Source organism: Cetorhinus maximus, chromosome 1 (genome assembly GCF_964194155.1).
Source record: "Cetorhinus maximus chromosome 1, sCetMax3.hap1.1, whole genome shotgun sequence".
Taxonomy (NCBI): domain Eukaryota; kingdom Metazoa; phylum Chordata; class Chondrichthyes; order Lamniformes; family Cetorhinidae; genus Cetorhinus; species Cetorhinus maximus.
Window position 1 is genome coordinate 76837275 of NC_135879.1, and position 22116 is coordinate 76859390.

The 22116-nt window shown below is 42.3% G+C and overlaps 1 protein-coding gene across 5 annotated transcripts in view; it reads left to right on the plus strand.

Moving 5' to 3' along the window:
* egf (epidermal growth factor) overlaps nt 1-22116 on the plus strand; it is a 201632-nt gene that overhangs the window by 26743 nt on the left and 152773 nt on the right. For all 5 annotated transcript variants that reach the window (XM_078542686.1, XM_078542712.1, XM_078542704.1 and 2 more), the window contains exons 2-3: nt 14619-14750; nt 19797-19996. In XM_078542686.1, the coding sequence (XP_078398812.1) occupies nt 14619-14750; nt 19797-19996 (332 nt within the window). The remainder of the gene's footprint in view (nt 1-14618; nt 14751-19796; nt 19997-22116) is intronic.

Genomic DNA, 22116 nt, shown 5'->3' on the forward strand with positions numbered 1-22116 from the left:
TACTTCCTGTGGAGAAGCCAAGTCAAAGTAGAGCTGCTGGCGCATATTACACCTGGTGTCTGGTGGGGTAAAGCTCTTGTGAAATTAGAAAACAGAATTACTGTTGACATTTTCAGTGAATCAATGCTTAACACGTTTGTATGACTTTCCTTAGACTGCAAATACATCAAAGGGCTCAATCCATTTGAGTGTTCATCTGCAAACATCGTGATCAATCACTTCTAAGCTATAATGTTTAAGGGAATTGAAGAAAAAGACATCTTAGTTATGATGCAATCTCCTTTAACACATGCACACTGTACATTAATAAGTGTAGGCACAGTTTTATGATGGAACAGTTAGTAGCCCTTACCAGATGTACCTGCAACTGCATTTGTACAGATGTCCATTATTGGACTAGTTTTACAAATGCGCATCTGAGCAAGAAGCTTCATCTATGAGGAGCATGCATTTGTGAAATCAACCGTCATTCCTGTGTTGGATAGCCTATACTCATTGCGTACTTTATACTTAATGGTTTCCTCCTCACTAAAGAAAAATATCTGTACAACAGCAAGAGCTAGTATCTATATAGCACCTTTAATGTAGAAAAATGGCTCAAGGCACTTTACAGGAGCCTAAGCAGACAGAAGTTGATACTGAGCCAAAGAAGGAGACATTAGGATAGGTGATGAGTTTTAAGGAGCGCCTGAATGGAGGAGAAAGAGGTAGAGAGGCATTCAGGGAGATTCAAGAAGTTAATTCCAGAATTTGGTGTCACAATAGTTGAAGACAAAGCTGAGGTGAAGGGACTGGGGAATATGCAAGGTACTAGTACAGAATTCTTGGATGGTTGTATGGCTGGAGGAGGTTACAGAGGTAGGGAAGAGTGAAGCCATGGAGAGATTTGAACACAGGGATCGATGCATTGGTGGACCGGGAAACAATGTCGGTTAGCAAATGCTGGGATGATGGATGAGAAGGACATGGTACAGGTTAGGATACAGGCAACAAAGTTGCTGAGGACCTGAAGTTTAAGAGCATGGAAGATGGGAGGCTGGACAGGAAGGTATTGGAATAATCCATTCTTTGCCCTTTTTTTAAAAAGAGCTTGCAACCCATGTTATCTCTGTGACCTGCATTCACTTTTAAAAATTCATTACTTTTGTCCATTGGTGGAAGCAGGAGGCATGGCTGAGGTACTAAATTGGTACTTTGCATTGGTGTTTATGAAGGAAGAGGGTAAACAAGGAGGTTGCTGGGATGCTGGATGCAATTATAATGAAGAGTATTTACTCGAAAGGCTGGATAACTCACTTGGTCCAGATGGGATGCATCCTAGATTCCTGATGTAAATAAGATTAGAAATTGCAGGAGTACAGGACACAACCTTCCAACTCTATCTTGAAAGAGTCCCAAAGTTATAAAACTCCTGTTTAGCAGCAAAGCTCCAAGAACTGATGCTATCCCAGCTGAGGTCTACAAGGCTAGGGGTCAATGCCTGGTCAAAAGGCTCACTGAACTCTTTCCATCAATGTGGGAGCAAGGAACCATCCCACAAGAAAACAAAGATCCCTCCATTGTCCACCTATACAAGTGGAAAGCAACTCATCAATCTTGAAACAATCATAGAGGAATTGCACTCCTCTCCATCATCAGAAAAATCTTCACCAGAATCCTTCTGAAACACTTAGTGTAACATCTTGACCAGGATCCGCTGCCAAAGAGTCAGTGTGGTTTCAGGAAAGGTCAAGGGACCACTGATATGGTGTTTGCAGTTTGACAGCTCCAGGACAAATGCCAAGAACAGAACATGGACCTCTAAACCACATTTGTTGACCTAACCAGGGTCTTCAACCTTTGGAAGGTAATGGAGAAACTCCGTTGCCCTGAGAAATTCATCACAATGGTTTGACCATTCTACGGCAGCATGTTTGCGCATGCCCTGGATGATGATGAGCCATTCTCAGTCACTAACGCAGGTAAGCAGGACTGCATGCCAGCGCCAACCCTCTTCAGCATGTTTTTCTCATGTTCTCTGATCCCTTCCATGATGGTGATCCTAGCACCGAAGTTAAATATCACGTGGATGAGAAGCTGCTAAATCTGAGATGACTCCTGGCAAAGACTGTCGTGGTACACTAATTGGGTAAGATTATGTCTTCTAAATATATCATGAGAGGGGAAATTATGCAAAGAATCATGTGATTCGGACTTAGGCCTGAATTTTTGCTCCTGGCCTGGGAGCACAGAGTTGGGATAATTCCCAGCTCTGCAAACCCATCCTGGGAAAAAGTGCCTGGAAGTTCTGATTTTAAGTCCCATGGAGGTTGTGTGTGGGGAGTGGGGGGGTGCGGGGTGCTGGGGCAGAAATGAAGTGAAATGGGAGTCGTGGCGGCGACCCTGGGAAGAGTTTGGAGGCTGCTGTTGCAGAGGCAGGTTGGGCAAAAGGAACTCTGTTGAAGGAATCAAAAAAATGAATAACACTGAAAATAGTCCTCCAGCCCTCACCCCTCACACTCTCACACATTCCCTATGCCCCACCCATGCCAACCTATGCCCCTCCATCCACCGCCATAGCCCTTTACAGCTCCTATGTTAACTTATGCCCTTCTACTACCCACTATGGCCCTTGTACCTACCATGCCCAGTATCCACCATGGGCAGACCTCAGCACCCATGCTGAGATTAATTAAAATTCTTAAGTGTCTATTGATGAATTCACTATTTTAAAAAAAAACTCTCATTGATAAAAACCCATTCACTAGTTTAACTTTCTTTAATTTCTTATGAAAACAAACACTTGTATTCTTCATTCCAATTCAGAGATCACTTGAAACATTCCTAAAGCATTGCAGCGGAGGTGGCTATGAGTGCTGAAACTTGAAACTGCCAATGAAACTGTGAACTAATTGACTGGCTGGCATCCTACTGTGATAATGGTAGATTTTGAATCAGTCATGCAGCACTAATCCAGTAATGATAGTCCACATGTTTGTGTCAACAGAGTGAAAAACCAAGCGCTAATTTTTTTTAACTGCAGACTGCTTTTTCAAATATTTAAAGGGCAGGACATTTAAATGACAGCTTGACAGTTCTTTTGGCAGCACTCTTAACAGTTCTTTTGACAGTTTTCTTGACAGTTATTTTGACAGTTAATTCAACAGTTCCCTTGACAGTTCCAATGAGCTTGACAGTTCCAATTAGATCTGCATTTTTTACACACTTGAGCGTCTACTTTTAACAATCCCAAAGGGCACCTTAAGTCTCTCAAAGGGTACCTAACCTATTCCAAAGATATCCCAGGACCATATCCAGAAGGATATTCTACCACTCCAAAAGTGTACCCTACTTCTCCAAAGAACTCTGGCAATTTTAGACCTTCTCCTACCAGGTCAAGGTGCACAAGTCATGTTTTGGACATCCTACTAGCCAAACTCAGATCTGACTAAGGCAGCTGCACTTTAACATGTGCAGTTGCCTCTGTGAACAATGGATGTGTAATTTAGAACCTACCTCCATTTCTACCCCATCCCCCACCACTCCAACCCCCATGAAAATGGTGAAGGCCGAGTTTGGGGATGGGGCTTGCAGATCCGGATCTCCACCACCATTTTCGCAAAGACGGAGAACCTCTCTGTCTGCGCAAAAATCCTGGCCTTAGTTTCAGTTTGTTCTGAAGAAGCCACCAACTCAAATACATATACAAGTTCTCTGACTTTGTAATACTGCTGCCAACTACTCAAATTCTTAATAAATGAACCTATATTATTGTGCTAACCAATCCTTTATTTGTGGTTGGTGCCTTGGGCCAGAGTATTACGGGGGAGGGGGGGCGGCAGATGGCTCGCCACCGCGTCCCCCCAGAAACAAAGTCAGCGTGAAGCCAATCCACTCCACGCCAGCCTGCCCGGCAGCCTCTAAGCACTGTGGGTGGGCTACACGGAGGCAGAGTGGGACTTCTGCCCCTCACTGATGAGGAAGTCCCACCCTCTGGAGTTGCTGGCCAATCGGAAGCAGCAGAAGGCCCCTGGATCCCCAGAAACAGTTCAGTCCGGATCTTGGGCAGGGAGGGTTTGGGTAGGTTAAAGAGGTCGGTGGGGGTGATGGGTTTAAGGCAGTAAGTGGGTAGGAAGAAAGGGGTGTTCTATCTTAGGGGGTGCTGCCCCCAATCTGAAGAGGGCAGCCCCATAAGATAGAAACCTCTTTCTGCCCAACCTTTGAAGAATTTTCTCTAAAGACCAGGGTGCCCGCTCCTGCTCGGCTGACCACGCCAACCATCTTATGGTGTGGGCAGCGTATTAGCGGGGTCAATTGGCTTGGTAAAAAGCTTAATTGACCCTTGATTATCAGTTTAAATATAGCAGGTGGGCTGCTGATTTTGCTGCCTGCCCAACCCCCTTATTATGAGGGGGAGCTTGGGGGTGCCTAGGAATGTGGTGGGATGGGCACATGCCCTATTTTACTTGCCCCCCGACCGAAAATGCACCAGGTGGGAGCACATAAAATGCAGTCCTTGATGTTTATTTACTAAGTAAATATAAGGAGAAGAGAAACACAACAAAAAACAAGGTTTCCAAGGATATACTTCACAATTTCCTGTTTGCCCATGACTGTGCACTACCTGCTGAACATGCACCATAGCATGGTCTTGTTCTGCAATGCACATGACAAGTTTGGCCTTACCATCAGCACAAAGATAACTGAAGTAATATACCAACTTGCTCCAGAAAAGTCCTATTTCGAGCCCAAGCTTTCATCTGTGACCAGACCTGTCAGCAGCAAATAAATTTACTTATTACAGCAGCACACTCCCTCAATCTGTCTATACATTAAGTCCTTACTTGAAGTTGACCCACTTAATGAAGTTTTGTTTTAGCCAATTTTTCTCAGGGCCCTTTCCCCCTGAATTATGTCACAATTTCTGCTTTAACATAGTTTTGTGACATTACCTTCTGCGTTGTCATTGTGCGTGTTGCACATCATCACCGTCCTCAGTGCACCTATTACACACACGTCATTGCATCAGTGTCATTGCTGTCCTCAGTGCACCTATTACACACACGTCATTGCATCAGTGCCATTGCCGTCCTCAGCGCACCTATTACACACACGTCATTGCATCAGTGCCATTGCCGTCCTCAGTGCACCTATTACACACACGTCATTGCATCAGTGCCATTGCCGTCCTCAGTGCACCTATTACACACACGTCATTGCATCAGTGTCATTGCCGTCCTCAGTGCACCTATTACACACACGTCATTACATCAGTGTCATTGCCATCCTCAGTGCACCTATTACACACACGTCATTACATTAATGTCATTGCCGTCCTCAGTGCACCTATTACACACACGTCATTGCATCAGTGTCATTGCCGTCCTCAGTGCACCTATTACACACACGTCATTGCATCAGTGTCATTGCCGTCCTCAGTGCACATATTACACACATGTCATTGCATCAGTGTCATTGCCGTCCTCAGTGCACCTATTACACACATGTCATTACATCAGTGTCATCGCCGTCCTCAGTGCACATATTACACACACGTCATTGCATCAGTGTCATTGCCGTCCTCAGTGCACCTATTACACACATGTCATTACATCAGTGTCATCGCCGTCCTCAGTGCACATATTACACACACGTCATTGCATCAGTGTCATTGCCGTCCTCAGTGCACATATTACACACACGTCATTGCATCAGTGTCATTGCCGTCCTCAGTGCACCTATTACACACACGTCATTACATCAGTGTCATCGCCGTCCTCAGTGCATGCGTTATGTGTCACTACCGCATTGGCTCATTTAATCTTCATCTGACATTGGGTCCCATGATGCAGTTAGCACCATTGTGAAAGAAAGTGTTTGCACTCGAGGGAACTTCAATTTTTTTTAAAAGAATGCTGGAGGAAACGTTCTGCTGAAAGAACATTGAAAGCCAGAGTTTTTTTCTTTTGCAAGCAAAAAGCTGAAGCCTGGGTTGCTCATCTATGTGAAAAAGGACCATTTCTTGACTCAGGCTGATCTCAGCTGGAGTTTCAGGAGTGCCTGCTATGGGTGAGGCACAGAAGCCTTTGAAGTCAGTGAAAGAGAGGAATTTGGTTCTGTATCCAATTATAGTAAAATCGCTTTCCTTGTCTCAGGGCTTGATTAGGTAAAAAAATACAGATAAGCCTTCAGGAGGCTGACCCCTAAAGGTGAGCCAGAAGAGGAGCCATTTTAAAACAGCAAGGGAGAGCCATTTGCAACAGGTGAGGCAGAGGGGGCTTGTTATTTGGTGCTGTAATCCTTTGGAATCACTTTTAAACATGAGCCAGAAACGCCCAGCAAGTGGTGGTAATGAGCCTGCAAGCTGCAAAGAAAGCAAGAAAAACTAGCCTAGCCGTGAAATTGGATGTTATAAAACATCTTGAGGCTGGAGAACGAACAGTCGATATCGCTAGAGTGCTCGGGCTGCCCCTTATGTCAGTGAGAACAATCCAGAGTAACACTGACAAAATCAAACAAAGTGCGCAAAGTGTTAAGTCCTGACAGGGTGAGTCAGAGTAGAAACACAATAATGGAGAAGATGGAAAGGCTATTGACAGTCTGGATCGAAGACCAAAATCAGTGCCTTGTGCCTCTTAGTCTGATGGCCATCCAAAAAAAAGCTAAAGCCTGTATGAAGACTTACAGAATGAGCAAAGTGAGCTTTCTTAGTCTGAAACTTTAGATGGCCACCATGGATGGTGCGAGCACTTTAAGAGGCACTCCTATCTGCACAACACTCAAATGTCCAGAGAAGCAGCTAGTGCTGATACAGAAGAGGCTGACAAATTTCCTACCTGTTTGAAGAGCACCATTGAAGAAGGTGGCTGCTCACCAAAACAGGTTTTTAATGTGAATGAGATGGGACTATTTTGGAAACATATGCCGCAGAGAAGACAGAACCAGGATTTAAAGCTGCCAAAGATCACTTGACTGTCCTGTTTGGTGGAAACACTGCAGGAGATTTTAAGTTTAAGCCCTTAGTGGTGTACCAGTCAAGGCACCATGGGCATTGAGGAGTTATTCCAAGGAACATCTGCATGTCATTTGACAATCAAATAAGCCCAGATGACATGGGCACTCTTTCAAGGATAGTTCTCTCTGCCATCCCTGCCTGGAGGGTAAATCCCCAGCATCACAGATGCCAGTCTTCAGCCAATTAGATTCATTCCACATGATATCAAGAAATGGGTGAAGGCACTGGATACTGCAAAGGCTATGGGCCCTGACAGCATTCCGGCAATAGCACTGAAGACTTGTGCTCCAAAATTTGCCGGACCCTGAGCCAAGATATCTAGTACAGCTACAATACTGGCATCTATCCGGAAATGTGGAAAACTGCCCAGGTATGTCCTATACACAAAAAGCAGGACAAATCTAACCTGGCCTTTACTGTCCCATCAGTCTACTCTCAATCATCAGTAAAGTGATTGAAGGGAGTAATCAACATTTCTCTCAAGCAGCACTTGATTAGCAATAACATGCTCACTGATGCCCAGTTTGAGTTCCACCAGGGCCACTCAGCTTCTGGACAAAAGAGCTGAATTCCATATGTGAGGTGAGAGTGACTGCCCTTGACATCAAGACAGCATTTGGCCAAGTGTGGCATCAAGGAGCCCTTGCAAAACTGGAGTTAAAGGGAATCAGGGGGAAAACTCTCCACTGGTTGGAGTCATACCCAGCACAAAGGAAGATGGTTGTGGCTGTTGGAGGTCAATCATCTTAGTTCCAGGACATCACTGCAGGAGTTCCTCAGGGTAGTATCCTAGGCCCAATCATCTTAAGCTGCTTCATCAATGACCTTCCCTCCATCATAAGATCACAACTTGGGACGTTTGCTGACTGCACAACGTTCATTATCATTTGCGACTCCTCAGATACTGCCCACGTCCAAATGCAGCAAGACCTGGACAATATCCAGGCTTGGGCTGACAAGTGGCAAGTAACCTTCATGCCACACAAGTGTCAGGCAATGATCATCTCCAACAAGAGAGAATTTAACTATTGCCCCTTGACATTCAATGGCATTACCATCACTAAATCCCCCACTACCAACATCCTAGGGGTTACCATTGACCAGAAATTGAACTGCACTAGCCATATAAATACTGTGGCTACAAGAGCAGGTCAGAGGCTAGGAATCCTGAGGCGAGTAACTCACCTCCTGACTCCCCAAATCCTGTTCACCATCTACAAGGCACAAGTCAGAAGTGTGATGGAATACTCTCCATTTGCCTGGATGAATGCAGCTGCAACAACACTCAAGAAGCTTGACACCATCCAGGACAAAGAAGCCCCACTTGATTTGCACCCCTTCTACAAACACTCACTCCCTCCACCACCGAAGAACAGTGACAGCAGTGTGTACCATCTACAAGATTCACGGCAGAAACTCATCGGCAGCACCTTCCAAACCCACAACCACTACCATCTAGAAGGGCAAGGGCAGCAGATACATAGGAACACCACCACCTGAAAGTTCCCTCCAAGCCACTCATCATCCTGACTTGGAAATATATCGCCGTTCCTTCACTGTCACTGAATCAAAATCCTGGAACTCACTCCCTAACAGCACTGTGGGTGTACCTGCACCACAGGGACTGCAGTGGTTCAAGAAGGCAGCTCACCACCACCACCTTCTCAAGGATAATTAGGGATGGGCAATAAATGTTGTCCTAGCCAGCGATGCCCACCTCCCATGAATTAATTTCTAAAAATTGCGCCAGAGAAAACCTTGTCTTCAAGATATTGCTGCTCTTGGATAATTGGCCAGGTCATCCTGTCAGCCTTGATGAATTGTCGGGAAATGTGAAAGTAATTTTCCTGCCATCCAACATGGCTTCATTGCTACAGCCCATGGATCAGCAAGCAATAGCAGCAGTCGAGGCTTATCAACTATGCCATACCTTCTCCCAGCTCATCCATGCAGCAGATGGTGAGAATGCGCCATCAGTCAGGGAATGTTGGCAAATCTACAACATTCTCAAGGGCATCGTCAATATCACTGATTCATGGGCTGAAGTCATGTCATCGTGTCTTAACAGTGTGTGGCAGAAATTGTGGCCCTAGTGTGTCAGTGACCATGAAGGATCTCACAACGTAGTCCCTGAGGTTCAGCGTGAAATCATCACCTTTGTGAGGGAGGCTGGCTTTGATGAATTGGATGAGGTTGACGTGGTGCCACTGTTTGCATTTCAGGGTGAGGAATTGTCCAATGAAGGATTAATGCAGCTGGAAAGTCAATGAGCTGAAGAGGAAGACTGTGCTAAAACACCACCCCCTCGAGCTTTGTAGATAAAATGACTGTAAAGAGCTTTCCAACTCACAGAAGAGGCAATGGAAATCTTCATGAGGTTGACCCAAACAGAGAACGCAGTGCTAAAATGAGCATGGTGACTAATGATGGCATTAACTGCTTCCAGAGAGATCTACTGGGAGATGCATCCAGCAGTCCTTGGATAAATGTTTCAAGGTTGTTGACAATCCTGGCCCTTATCCTGTTAACTCCATTAGGGCCTGGCTGTCGCACACCGTCTTCAATTCTAAGCCAAAACCACTCCAACTTCAGTCATTGAGCTTTTCAGATGAAGAGGATCAGAATCTCAAATCTGAGACTAAGGTCATGGCACCAGACATCTCAAAACACCACCAGCAGTATCTTCAGAAGATCCTTCAAATTCTGTATCAAGAAAGGTGGTGCAACAGCAAAGTCTCCCCTCAAGCCAAGATGCCCAGCACTCATAGCCACCTCCGCTGCAATGCTTTAAGAATGTCTCAAAGCATCCCTGAAGATGTAAAACATCTCCATCAACTGATAGTGACCGACCAAAATGGGAGAAGGCTCATTTGGAAAGGCACTGAGCACGGAGAGACTTCATCGGGGAACATATCAGAGGCTCAGTCAAGGCAGCAGAAAAAGTGCAAAACACACCAAACCACTCATCGAACTGACCTTCCAACCAACATCTGCCCACACGTAACAGAGTTTGGAAATTGTGCATTGGACTTATCAGCCACCTCAGAACCCATCGATCCGGAATGGAAGCAAGTCATCCCCAAATCCGAGCGCTGAAGAGAGATGGTTGAATGTTATCTAATATGAATTTATACACTCTTTCATTTATGTTTAGTGATTTCTTTTATTTTGCAAGTTTTTTCAGCTAGGAATGCACAATACTGCACATGTATAGGACGGAATTTCAACTTGTACATTGGTTTTTCTGGGCAAGAGATATCCAAAGGAGCCTAATTCTGGCTGTATCAATAATTCCTATAGGAACCCATGATTCACTTAAAGTTGTTTCCCTTAAAGTCACTATTTTCAGGAACATAACGACTAGACATTTGCAAGAATTGACAAAGCAAATACAGCCTTCGGCGAACTTCAAATATCAATTTTGGAATGAAGAGGAGTAAGTCGGTGCCAAAGTTTAGATCAATTGCCCTGCCCACTCTACTCTATACACTTGATCTGTGTTCCAGCATTATGCCAAGAAACTCAATCACTTTCACTTGCACTGCCTTCCAAAGCTTCTGAAGATCAGGTAGCAGGACAAAATATCAGGTGAGGTGATCACCTGAATTGACATGCCAAGCATCCACACCACATTGAGGCAGTCATGGCTGAGTTGGGCTGGTTATGTAGCCAGAATGCCTGACACATGCTTACCAAAGTGAATCTTCTACGGAGTACTCAAGCTGGGGGTGCGCTCTCATGGTGGTCAAATAAAGCACTACAAGGACACTCTGAAGACTTCACTGAGGAGTTTTGATATCGACTGAGAGAAGCTCACCCAGGATCGCTTCTCCTGGTGCAACCAAACAAAAAACGGGTACGATCTCCTTTGAAAGCAAATGTATTTCAGAGGCAGAGATAAAACGCAAGGATAGAAAATCCTGAGCCAGCAGTTCAAACTTAATGAAAAAGCATATAGTTGTGCAAAGACAGGTGGCAGGTCAGAAGACTGGACCAAATATAAGGAACAGCAAAAAATGATTAAAAGACTAATAAAGAGGGAAAAATTGGAGTATGAGAGAAAGCTAGCCAGAAATATAAAAACAGGTAGTAAGAGTTTTTATAAATATTTAAAAAAGAGAAGAGTTAACAAAGTAAGTGTTGGTCCTATAGAAAGTGAGCCTAGAGAATTGATAATGGAAAACAAGGAGATTGTAGATGAATTGAACAGATATTTTGTATCAGTTTTCACTACAGAGGATACAAGTAACATCCCAGAAGCAGCTATAAACCAGGAAATGGAAGTGGGGAAGGAAGTCAGGAAAATTACAATCACCAGAGAAGCGGTACTGAGTAAATTGTTGGAGCAGCGGGCTAACAAGAGCCCAGGTCCTGATGGGCTTCATCCTAGGGTCTTAAAAGAAGTGTCTGGTGAGATAGTTGATGCATTGGTTTTAATTTTCCCAAACTCCCTAGATTTGGGGAAGGTCCCATTAGAATGGAAGATAACAAATATAACTCCATTATTCAAAAAGCGAGGGAGACAGAAAGCAGGAAACTACAGGCCAGTTAGCTTAACATCTGTCATAGGAAAAATGTTAGAAGCTACTATTAAAGAAGTTATAGCAGCACATTTGGATGAGCACAAGATCATCAGGCAGAGTCAACATGGTTTTGTGAAAGGGAAATCATGCTTAACCAACTTATTGGAAGTCTTTGAGGAAGTAACACGTGCTGTGGGATAAGGGAAACTGTTGGATGTGCTGTACTTAGATTTCCAGAAGGCATTTGATAAAGTGCCACATCAAAGATTATTGTGGAAAATAAAAGCTCATGGTAAAGGGGGCAACATATTGGCATGGATAGAAGATTGGCTGACTAACAGGAAGCACAGAGTAGGTAAATGGGTCTTTTTCATGTTGGCAAGATGTAACGAGTGGCATGTCACAGGGGTCAGTGCTGGTACCTCAATTGTTTACAATTTATATAAATGACTTGGATGAAGGGATTGAAGGGACAGTTGCCCAAATATGCTGATGACACAAAGATAGGTAGGAAAGTAAGTTGTGAACAGGACATAAGGAGGCTACAAAAAGATATAGATAGGTTAAGTGAGTGGGCAATGATCTGGCAAATAGAGTGTAATGTGGGAAATGTGAAATTGTCCATTTTGGCAGGAAGAATAAAGGAGAAGCTTTTTATCTAAATGGTAAGTGATTGCAGAGCTCTGAGGTGCAGAGACATCTGGGTGTCCTAGAGCATGAATCACAAAAGGCTAGTATGAAGTACAGCAAGTAATTAGGAAAGCTGATAGAATGTTATCATTTATTGCAAGGGGAATTGAATACAAAAGTAGGAAGGTTATGCTTCAGTTGTACAAGGCACTAGTGAGACCGCATTTGGAGTACTGTGTACAGTATTGGTCACCTTATTTAAGGAAGGATGTAAATGCATTGGAAGCAGTTCAGAGAAGGTTTACTAAACTAATACCTGGAATGAGTGGGTTGTCTTATGAGGAAAGGTTGGACAGGCTAGACTTGTATCCAGTGGAGTTTAGAAGAGTGAGAGGTGACTTGATTTAAACATATAAGATCCTGAGGGGTCTTGACAGGGTGGATGTGGAGAGGATAATCCCTCTTGTGGAAAAATCTAGAACTTGGGTTCACTGTTTAAAAATAAGGGGTCACCTGTTTAAAACAGAGATGAGGCTAAATGTTTTCACTCAGAAGATCGTGAAGCTTTGGAACCCTTTTCATGAAAAGATGGTGGAAGCAGAGTCCTTGAATGTTTTTAAGGCAGATGTGGATAGGTTCTTGGTAAGCAAGAGGGTGATAGGTTATCGGGGGTAGGCGAGAAGCAGAGTTCAGGCTGCTATCAGATCAGCCATGATATTATTTAATGGCGGAGCAGGCTTGAAGGGCTGAATGGCTTACTCCTGCTCCTTGTTCATATGTTCATACATATGTAGCCATCGGAACCGTCCCAAACATTCCAGATGATGGACATGGTAATTTTCGCCCCGAAGGATGAACATCAGCACCATGCACACACTCAAAACCAACTCCATTAGGTTTTGCACATGCTCCTAAAATTCCTCCTGGGAGCAAATGGTTTGAGGCACAGACCCCAGAAATGTAAATTGAAAAAAATCTCAATATGAATGAGAGGAAGTAACTGAAAAAGTACAGATCACTTGTTTCCCTTTTCCCCTCATCCATCAATTACTAAAAATAAGAGAAATTATTTTTTAAGAATCAAATACTGGCTCAAATAAATGCTTTTTGCTGAAACTTGAAGAATGTGTTTTATAAAATTAACATAAGTCTTGTGTTTAGATAGTGTGCAGTCTCATCTCTGAGTAATGTCTCCACATGCTTCATACAATGAATTACTTTGAAGGGTTGTGACTGTTGTTTGCAAGCAAAATAAAGCATGTCTAATGCGTCTGTTAAAGCAGTGAATGAAGGAATTTCATATTTGCATGCTGATGTTCATCCAGCATAAAATTTCAGTCCATTAGATCTGGACTGGCATTTGAATTTTGTTTAATCAACCTGCAGTTCAAATTTGGCAACTCAGGAAATCAATTCATGTTGAACTATGCATGGACAAATCATGAAAAAAAGAGAAGACTAATGTCAGGGAAAATAAGCCAGGAGGCAGATGAGAGGAGAACATGGTTGTGAACTACTGGTTTGCGGAATACACAGTAATACGTAAATACATTCATAACAAAATTAAAATATCTGGAGTCACAGAAGGCTATATGTCCCATGACGTCTACACCATGCACCCAGTCACTATATTATTATCATGGACTTCATTGTCTCCCCATTGATCCTCTATTTTAAAGAGGTTCTTGACCATCCCTGAAATGAGTCCACTTTGAGGGGGTGAAATTGGTCTGCAGCAGTAGCTCAAAACATTCTCACAGTGAAACGGCAACCCGTGTTTCACCACACCTGATCAATCCTGATCTTCTTTCCATTGAAATTCAGAGAACGAAAGTTCAAACTCTTTCTGGAGACTCATTTCCTAATCTTACTGTCATTTTTATTGGTCTTGAAATCAAAAATCTTGGCAATATTTCCCAAGTCAATGGAAAATAACTGGAACGGTGAAAGGTCAGCTGCCGATTTACTACGAGCATATTTTGCACTGCTGGCGGAGACCAATTTCTGCTCCAACTTCCTTACATCCCTCAGCCTCCTTTCTCAAATGATCCCGCAGAAACATCCAAACCCATAAAGCAGCCATCATAAACCAGTGCATCTACATCCACAGCAACATCGAACATTAGGGAGGTAGTGAAAAATTGAGAAATAAAACTCAATGGTCTTCAATGCTACTGTCCAAAATGCTTTCCCAATTGAAATTACTGTGATCAAAAATATGTTTTAAGACTTCTGGCTGAATGATGATCACGATAAGATTTCTAGCACTTATATATAATATTGTAGGGTATGATTTGCTAATAAACTATGTAAACATTGCGCTGCATCTCAGACAAAACAATCTGATTGTACCAATGGCTAAGATTTTTCTGCTGTTTATGTGAGTCAAATGGATAATTATTTCACCGTTGGTCAGAGTCACAGCAAATAACCTGCTAGCATGTCACAATGTTGTAAATATTTTCTTTCAGACATTGATGAATGTTTTGAAAATGGACTGGGAACTTGTGGTCAGACCTGCACCAACACGCCAGGATCATACACCTGCTCCTGCCTGCCTGGCTATACGTTAGAGGACAATAAATGGTCTTGTCGTGCAGACTGTAAGTCATCAATGAACTGATTTTTATGTTTTTTTTAAGAAGGGAAATAACTCAAGCCAAAAGAAAAATTACACTGGGAAGTGCAATCTAATACTTAGTGCTTCTTTCATATATGATTAGCATTCATGTCCACTTCCTTTTGTTCTAAGTCAAATATCAAATGAATGCTATATTTAATAAAATTTTAGGTTAGGTATTTATATGATGACCAGTGACCCAACAGTTTCTGACCTTGATGTTTCTGCGGGATCACTTGAGAAAGGAGGCTGAGGGATGTAAGGAAGTTGGAGCAGAATTTGGTCTCCGCCAGCAGCGCAAAATGTGCTCGTAGTAAATCGGTAGCTGACCTTTCACTGTCCCAGCTATTTTCCATTGACTTGGGAAATATTGCCAAGATTTTTGATTTCAAGACCAATAAAAATGACATTAAGATTAGGAAATGAGTCTCCAGAAAGAGTTTGAACTTTCGTTCTCTGAATTTCAATGGAAAGAAGATCAGGATTGATCAGGTGTGGTGAAACACGGGTTGCCGATTCACTGTGAGAATGTTTTGAGCTGCAGACCAATTTCACCCCCACAAAGTGGACTTATTTCAGGGATGAAAGGGAACTTCTTCAAATTGGTGGATCAATGGGGAGATAATGAAGTCCATGATAATAATATAGCGACTCTGGGTGCATGGTGGGGACATCTTAGGACATATAGCCTTCTGTGACTGTTAATAGTTTTGGATTTACCTTCTCTCTGGGCAGAATATTGCCATCAGCATGTGGGGGCGGGCCCGGCACGCTGACACGTAAAAGGATGCGAGATGACATTGGGTGCGTGTCCCGACGTCATCTCGTCATTTTGATATTTCGTTTGGCGGGCGTGCGCCAGAGGCGGCTGTGCGTCCGCCGAACTGTCAACGGCCTACTAAGGCCATTAAAAAAGTAATTTAACTTATTAACAACGCTGCCCGTCCAACATTAAGGTTGGCGGGCAGGTGAAGAGCCCAAGCGGCCTTCGCGTTTTCAGGAAACCTCAACCACGGGCAGGATGAGGTTTCCTGAAGGTTTTATAAAATAATTAAATAAAATTTGCTATACTCACAAACATGTCCCAGCTCATGTGACACTGGCACATGAGGGGACATGTTTAAATAATTTTTTACTTTATTCTTTGAAAAGTTTTATTATCTATTTAATCTCCCTGAGGCACAGAGCTGCCTGCACAGATAGTGCAGAGCGCTACCGGCTGTGCATTACGCTGGGCAGGCCTCAATTGGCCCGCCCGCATAAAATGGCAGTGCGCAGCCGATCGAGGGCAGCGATTGGCTCTGCGCCCGCCCCAGCCTGCCCCTGCCCAGCCTGCCCGCCATAGGAAAAATTCTCCCCACTGTCTAGGGTGCGAAATCCTTGGCTAGGAGTTAACGAAAGGGTGCACAGTATAGCAGGGATCAAGTGAGTGATTATAGGAATTGACATCAAAATGTTCACTTTTACATGCTGTTCCCATTGTTATGAACGTTAAGATCAGTTAGAAGCTGGTCTTCTCCCTATTATTGTCCTTGACATCTGCAATGGGTCTGCAGTATGGTGATGAGGTATTCAATAATCCCAAAGCCAGTCAAATTAACCTTTGGGAAAACAGTAATTAATTTCAAATAATATGAAAATGAGGAGGGATGTCTAATGAGTGGCTGAATCAACATCACCCATTTTACATTATCACAAAGTCAAAATTACTCCCAGTTTGTGTTGAAGAAATGTGGAATAAAAAGCTAACTGGGACCCTTCTACAATATTATGGAGCTATTCCTCCAACCAGAGGTTCTCAGGAGCTCCAGGCCATGACTTTCCATCTATTTAAATTAATAGATGATAAAGTTAGCCCCACAATTGTTTTATCACAGTTTCACAGGACTGCCACTCTTTGAGCAAGTGGGCCCCTAGAATGGATTAACCAATTAATGTTTCTCACTGAAACTTGAACAAAAATGTTGGTCTAGCATTGTGAGAACAGATTCCACTGCAATCAACAAAGAAGCTAAAGGTTGTAAACTGAACTGGAAGAAAGTTGTTGGCAAAAATCTAGGCCAGCTGTCAAATTCTTGAGAGAAAACTAACCCAGTCCAGTTCAACATTCTAATGTCATTTACGTAAATGAAGTCTACATATTCTAAAGATGCTAACATTGATCTGCTCTGTGCAAACAGAAAATCTAGTAACCTGTGGAGATTGTTAGGATATACTGACATAAAATGCTCTGGATGTCTTGCATTGCTGGTCACTAACAATCTCTGCACTGGAGGAACGGAATCCCTTTCAGTTAAACAATGCTGCTTCTCGAGGAATAATAAATCTGTAGCTGTTTTACGTGAGGGGACTTTGAACAATTTTGAAAGCTAATGATAACCAGATCTCTTGCAAAAATGTAAATGATTAATGGAAGGAAAATTTTACAAGCAAAATAAGACACAACTATCAAAATCAATAATAAATACGCTAATTAATACACTGAATGTCATTGATTCCATCTCCTATTGTTGCTTTTGATTTTTTTTATTGTCTTCATATTCCACTTGCATTTTTTTATTTAATTCTTCTTATGTTAGATTCCCTTGGTGCCATTACATCATTCTCCAACATCTGTTAATTCCATTCTGCAACCAATATGCAAGAGTGGCCAAGAATAACTTGCCTGAATATTGTCTTTAAAAAGCAGGTTGCTCTCCATTAAGTACCTGCCCCTGCAAACCCTAACCATAATTAAGAACACACTGTGCTGTATAATCACATTTACAAATCTAGATCACAGCACTTTGTATTATAGGTCAGATTCTTACATCATCATTAAGACTTCCAAATAGCAGATTTTGGTTGGACCAAGCTAGTATCTGAGACATACAGCATAACTGTACCACTGGGTTGTGTCTGTAGAATGAGTTAACTCTGCAAACTGTTCCTGACTACCACTGTTGCAGATACAGTTAGTGAGAAATCTATGAAGGTCATAATGTAAATTCTACACATTTAAAAACAAATTTTCATGGGTTTCTGAGAAACCATTTAAAAGGCTTAAATGTTGAGATTTGATTACATTTTAAATTGTGTTTCTACCGCAACCTGCACATTGTTGCAAAATAGTTTTCACTACACCTTAACAAGAATTGCAGTTGGGGTTAAGCAATATAAGTGAGGGAGGCAAAAAAAACCAGAGAAGAGATGAGGAGAACTTCTTTTAGTCAGCAAGTTATTATGATCTGGAATGCAAAAATTAGCTTTCCACGACTTATATACCTGATATACCTATTCCTCTCTCCCTTCTCAATGCTTTTTCCAATCCCATTCATGTCTACACTGATGATTTTTGAGAGCTTGTGATATAATGTGCAGCCATGGGAATAAATGGCATTGATGGCCCTTGAGTGAGTTCACAAGTGTAGTTGAAGGTGTTCAAGGGAAGCTGTCCTAATATAAGAGAACAAAGGTGTCAGAAATGGGGCAGCTAAGACACTGCAAATGTGCCAGTGTTAGGTGGGGAGGAGTCAGAGGTGCACAGATATTCATTGCCGGTCAAATACATATGCTAGATCTTGTAAGGAGATCTTCCTGAAAGAAATGGCACAACTCTTGTTACTGCCTCCTGTTATGATTCCCATAGAGGCTGATAACTTTAAAAATAAATTTGAATTCCAGTGGCCAACTTAATGGAATTGCACCATAATATTTTACTTTTTAAGACTTTTACAGTAACACACAAACTAAGAGCAACACTTACTAAACACTCTTTCAGTAGACAACTTACACTCTAAACAACAGAAAACATTTAACATTTAAAATGACAGAAAATCTCCCTCTACAGTTATACTTTATTCTATCCCTGAAGCGGACACTTCATTCTCCAGGAACCAGTCCAAAGTAATTCTTAGCTACCTTCTCCTTTCCAGCCAGATAAATTCTACTCTTCAAACTGACTTTTATGCTGTGTGTTAACCTGGAGTCCCCTCCCTCTAGCCAAAGCTAGACATATCTTCCAGCTTCATTTAAAGACCCCACGACCCTGACTGTGACTTTGACCCACATTCTTGTGCGGTGAACAATAGAAACTTGCTGCCTCTATCTGTCGTCTCGCTCTCTTTCTCTCTCTTTCTTGGATTCTTGCAGACTGAACCCTTTCAAACCCATCTCCATTGGCAATGTAAATCACACGGGCCTTGTATCCAGGCAGAAATGTGAATTAGCTATCCTTTTGACACCCAACTTCATTCTATATTGAAACTATATAGATAGTTTAAAGTATAACCATTTGCAAAACCTGACATTCCCAACACCTGCCTGTGACTTTGGACACTAACAGACTATCCACCATCAGCACCGATAAGTTGGTCATTGTTTATAGGCATGAATACCTTGCACCTCTTCCCAGTAAACAACTTGGGCCCCCCTTTAACACACTTTAACCCTCAGGGTTGCTGTCAGCAGAATTCAGAACAGGTTGCATGACTCCCTTAATTTCTCCATTTTACCCTAGGTTTAAGACACAGTCCCAAAACATAACAATCTTCATAAAGCCTTGCATTTTTAACAATCATAGGGCAGTGCTTTCCCATCATTCCTAAGTAGCTGTCTGGAATGAATCAGTACCTTTGCAATGTGAACAGACTGTATGCCTTGTGCTTCACCTGAGATCTTTGACTGTCCTACATTTTTGGTCCCCCTCAGCCAAATGCTAACCATAATAATTAGGCTCCTGTATATTTATGATATGGGTTTCAAACATGAAATGATTAGCTTTACAATATGATACACGTATATTCAAAGTACCTGTTATGGCAGTGGTAGCCTAGTTTAATGCCTCTCTTCGGTGTAGTGATTTACAGAAGACACTTACTCCAAACAGCAATTTCAGACAATGTGATAAATGATTAGGAAATTTGTACCAGTCTGTAATCTAAGTATTTCAGCCCAGTAACCATTGTTAGTGTTAATAGTAATTACTGGCCTCTGTTTTATCTCTTATCAGATTCAGTCCATCTATTGATATGTTTTTAATTTCTTTAAGCTCCATCACCATACCTCATCTTCAGCCATGGAAATGCAATATTTAAGATTGACATAGAGGGAACTAACCACCAGAGGCTCGTGACCAATTCTGGGATATCAGTCCTCTTGGATTTCCACTACAGAAATGGAAGAATTTACTGGGCTGTTACAGAGAAAGGGCTGATTCAACGGGCCTTTATAAATGGCACTAAAAGAGAGGTAAGTGTACAGCACTGAAAGTTTGGTTCTCAGGCTTTATTCTTGCAAACTCTTGTCATGTTCAGATTGTGATACACTCTTCAGATGAAATTTCAGGCCATTCCACTGAATGAAATTAAATTAAAGTTTATAGGTTTGGACTAACGTTTATTGGACCTGTCAGAAATAAAGTACAAGTTGGCTGATTTCAAAAGTACTACATGGAGAAAGGCATGGGTGTTATACTCAGGAGTGATATGATTAATTATCTTCAAGGAGGTTTATGCTGTATAAAAATCCTGAAAAGTAGGCACCAAGACAAATCCATTTCTCAGAGGAATAGAATGACCTTTGGTATAATTTTGAAACTTGAATGTGGCTTTTGATGTAAGTGACTGCCTTCCTTCTACTTTTAGTTTTTCAAAGGACAGCAGATGTGCAGGGAGATGACAGAGTCAAGAGAGCTGGTTATGTACCCACGTGCTGCTGGGTTATGGCTTCTTGGTCTGTTTCATTTGCATGTTGGAGGACTTAACCTTTGTCATAGCCAAGACCCCAGATTTGATGCAAAAGCATTTCAATGAGCAGTTAGCAAAATCCTGCAGGATTTGCCCTGGTTTTGTTCTTTTATTTTCAGTGTGTCAATTTAGAGTATGAGCATAAGAAGCTTCATGTTTGTAAGAGCTCTAGCACAGTTTGGCCTGTTATTTTGAACAAATTTTATCAGATGATTTTTCATACTTCTGAAAATGTTATTATTTGTGAGAATTCTTGTTGAGGGCCTATCTTTCTCACACTTTAACTTTGTTTTTAAATTGACTTAGAACACAGGATTTCATGATTGAGGTGAAACGAGCCGAAAGAAGGCATTCCAGAGAGATAACAACCACCAACCTATATTTGCAGACCTTGGCACACCTACCTGCCAATCAGTGAGAACAATTGGCTCAGCTTGCTCCAGGGCAGCAGGGAGTATGTTGCAGATCTTTGTTGTTCTGCAGCAAGGCCACATGTAGTTAACTTGCAACTATAAGGACAGTACTGCGAGAGGTTGGCCCTCAACTAAGACTCGCTCTCAGCTGGCACTGTGATATCAACTAATATGCTTCTCAATAGGGTTGCCAACTATGATTAAATGTATTCCTGGAGGTTTCATCACATGACTTGCCCTCACACTTCAGCCATTACTTGGCCAAAACATCTGTCCTTGTGACATACTGCCTTCCTATGCCAATTGGAAAGCAAAAAAGATTCATAACCGAAATGGATGATGCTAACCAGCCTTTCTTCCCCCCATTTTCAATATTTTTATATATGGTAAAGAAAAACGTTTAAATAAAATGTCAAAAAAAAAGCTTTTTTCATGTTCTGGTGATTTTTCTCACTGGCAGAATACAGCAGTGTCCTGGAAACTGATCTTCAATTTCTGGGGACTCCAGGCCAATTCCTGAGGGTTGGCAACACTACTTTTCACACTTGCAAATACCAGTGATTGTGTCATTCAGCATGGCCAGCACTTTCTCCTCCTTTACTATTACATACAGTGGCTGCCCAATGTAACCACACATTCCTGCATTTCCCACAGTATGGGAGTCACTGCTAATTGTCCAGCCTGAAAATGACACTGTGTGGTGCTTGGAATATGTGACTGTCATAGGATTTTCAATTCCAAATTATACCTTGAATGTGTGGCCTACCGGAGTATGGCTATGTATAAAAGACAACAATGGCCTTGAGACAGCATTGCATAGGCAAGTAGTAAGTGTGGAACAGATTGACAGGCAAACTTTCATGATAAGCAGCCTATGGCCATCGACCTGTTATGTATAGTACTGTAAGGTAGTCTTGCTTGGCGGATTCCTTAATGTTTATCATCTCTGAATGCATCCTGGGTCCTACAAGTATTTTAACACAGCTTTGAGGCTGATGGAAGGAAAATGGAATGTTTTGCTACAGTTGTCAAGGGCATTGGTGAGACCACACCTGGAATACTGCGTACGGTTTTGGTCTTCTTATTTAAGAAAGGATATAAATGCATTAGGAGCAATTCAGAGAAGGTTCACTTCACTGATATCTGGGATGGGAAGATGGGGGGGGTTCACTTGACTGATATCTGGGATGGGAAGATGTGGGGAGGGGGT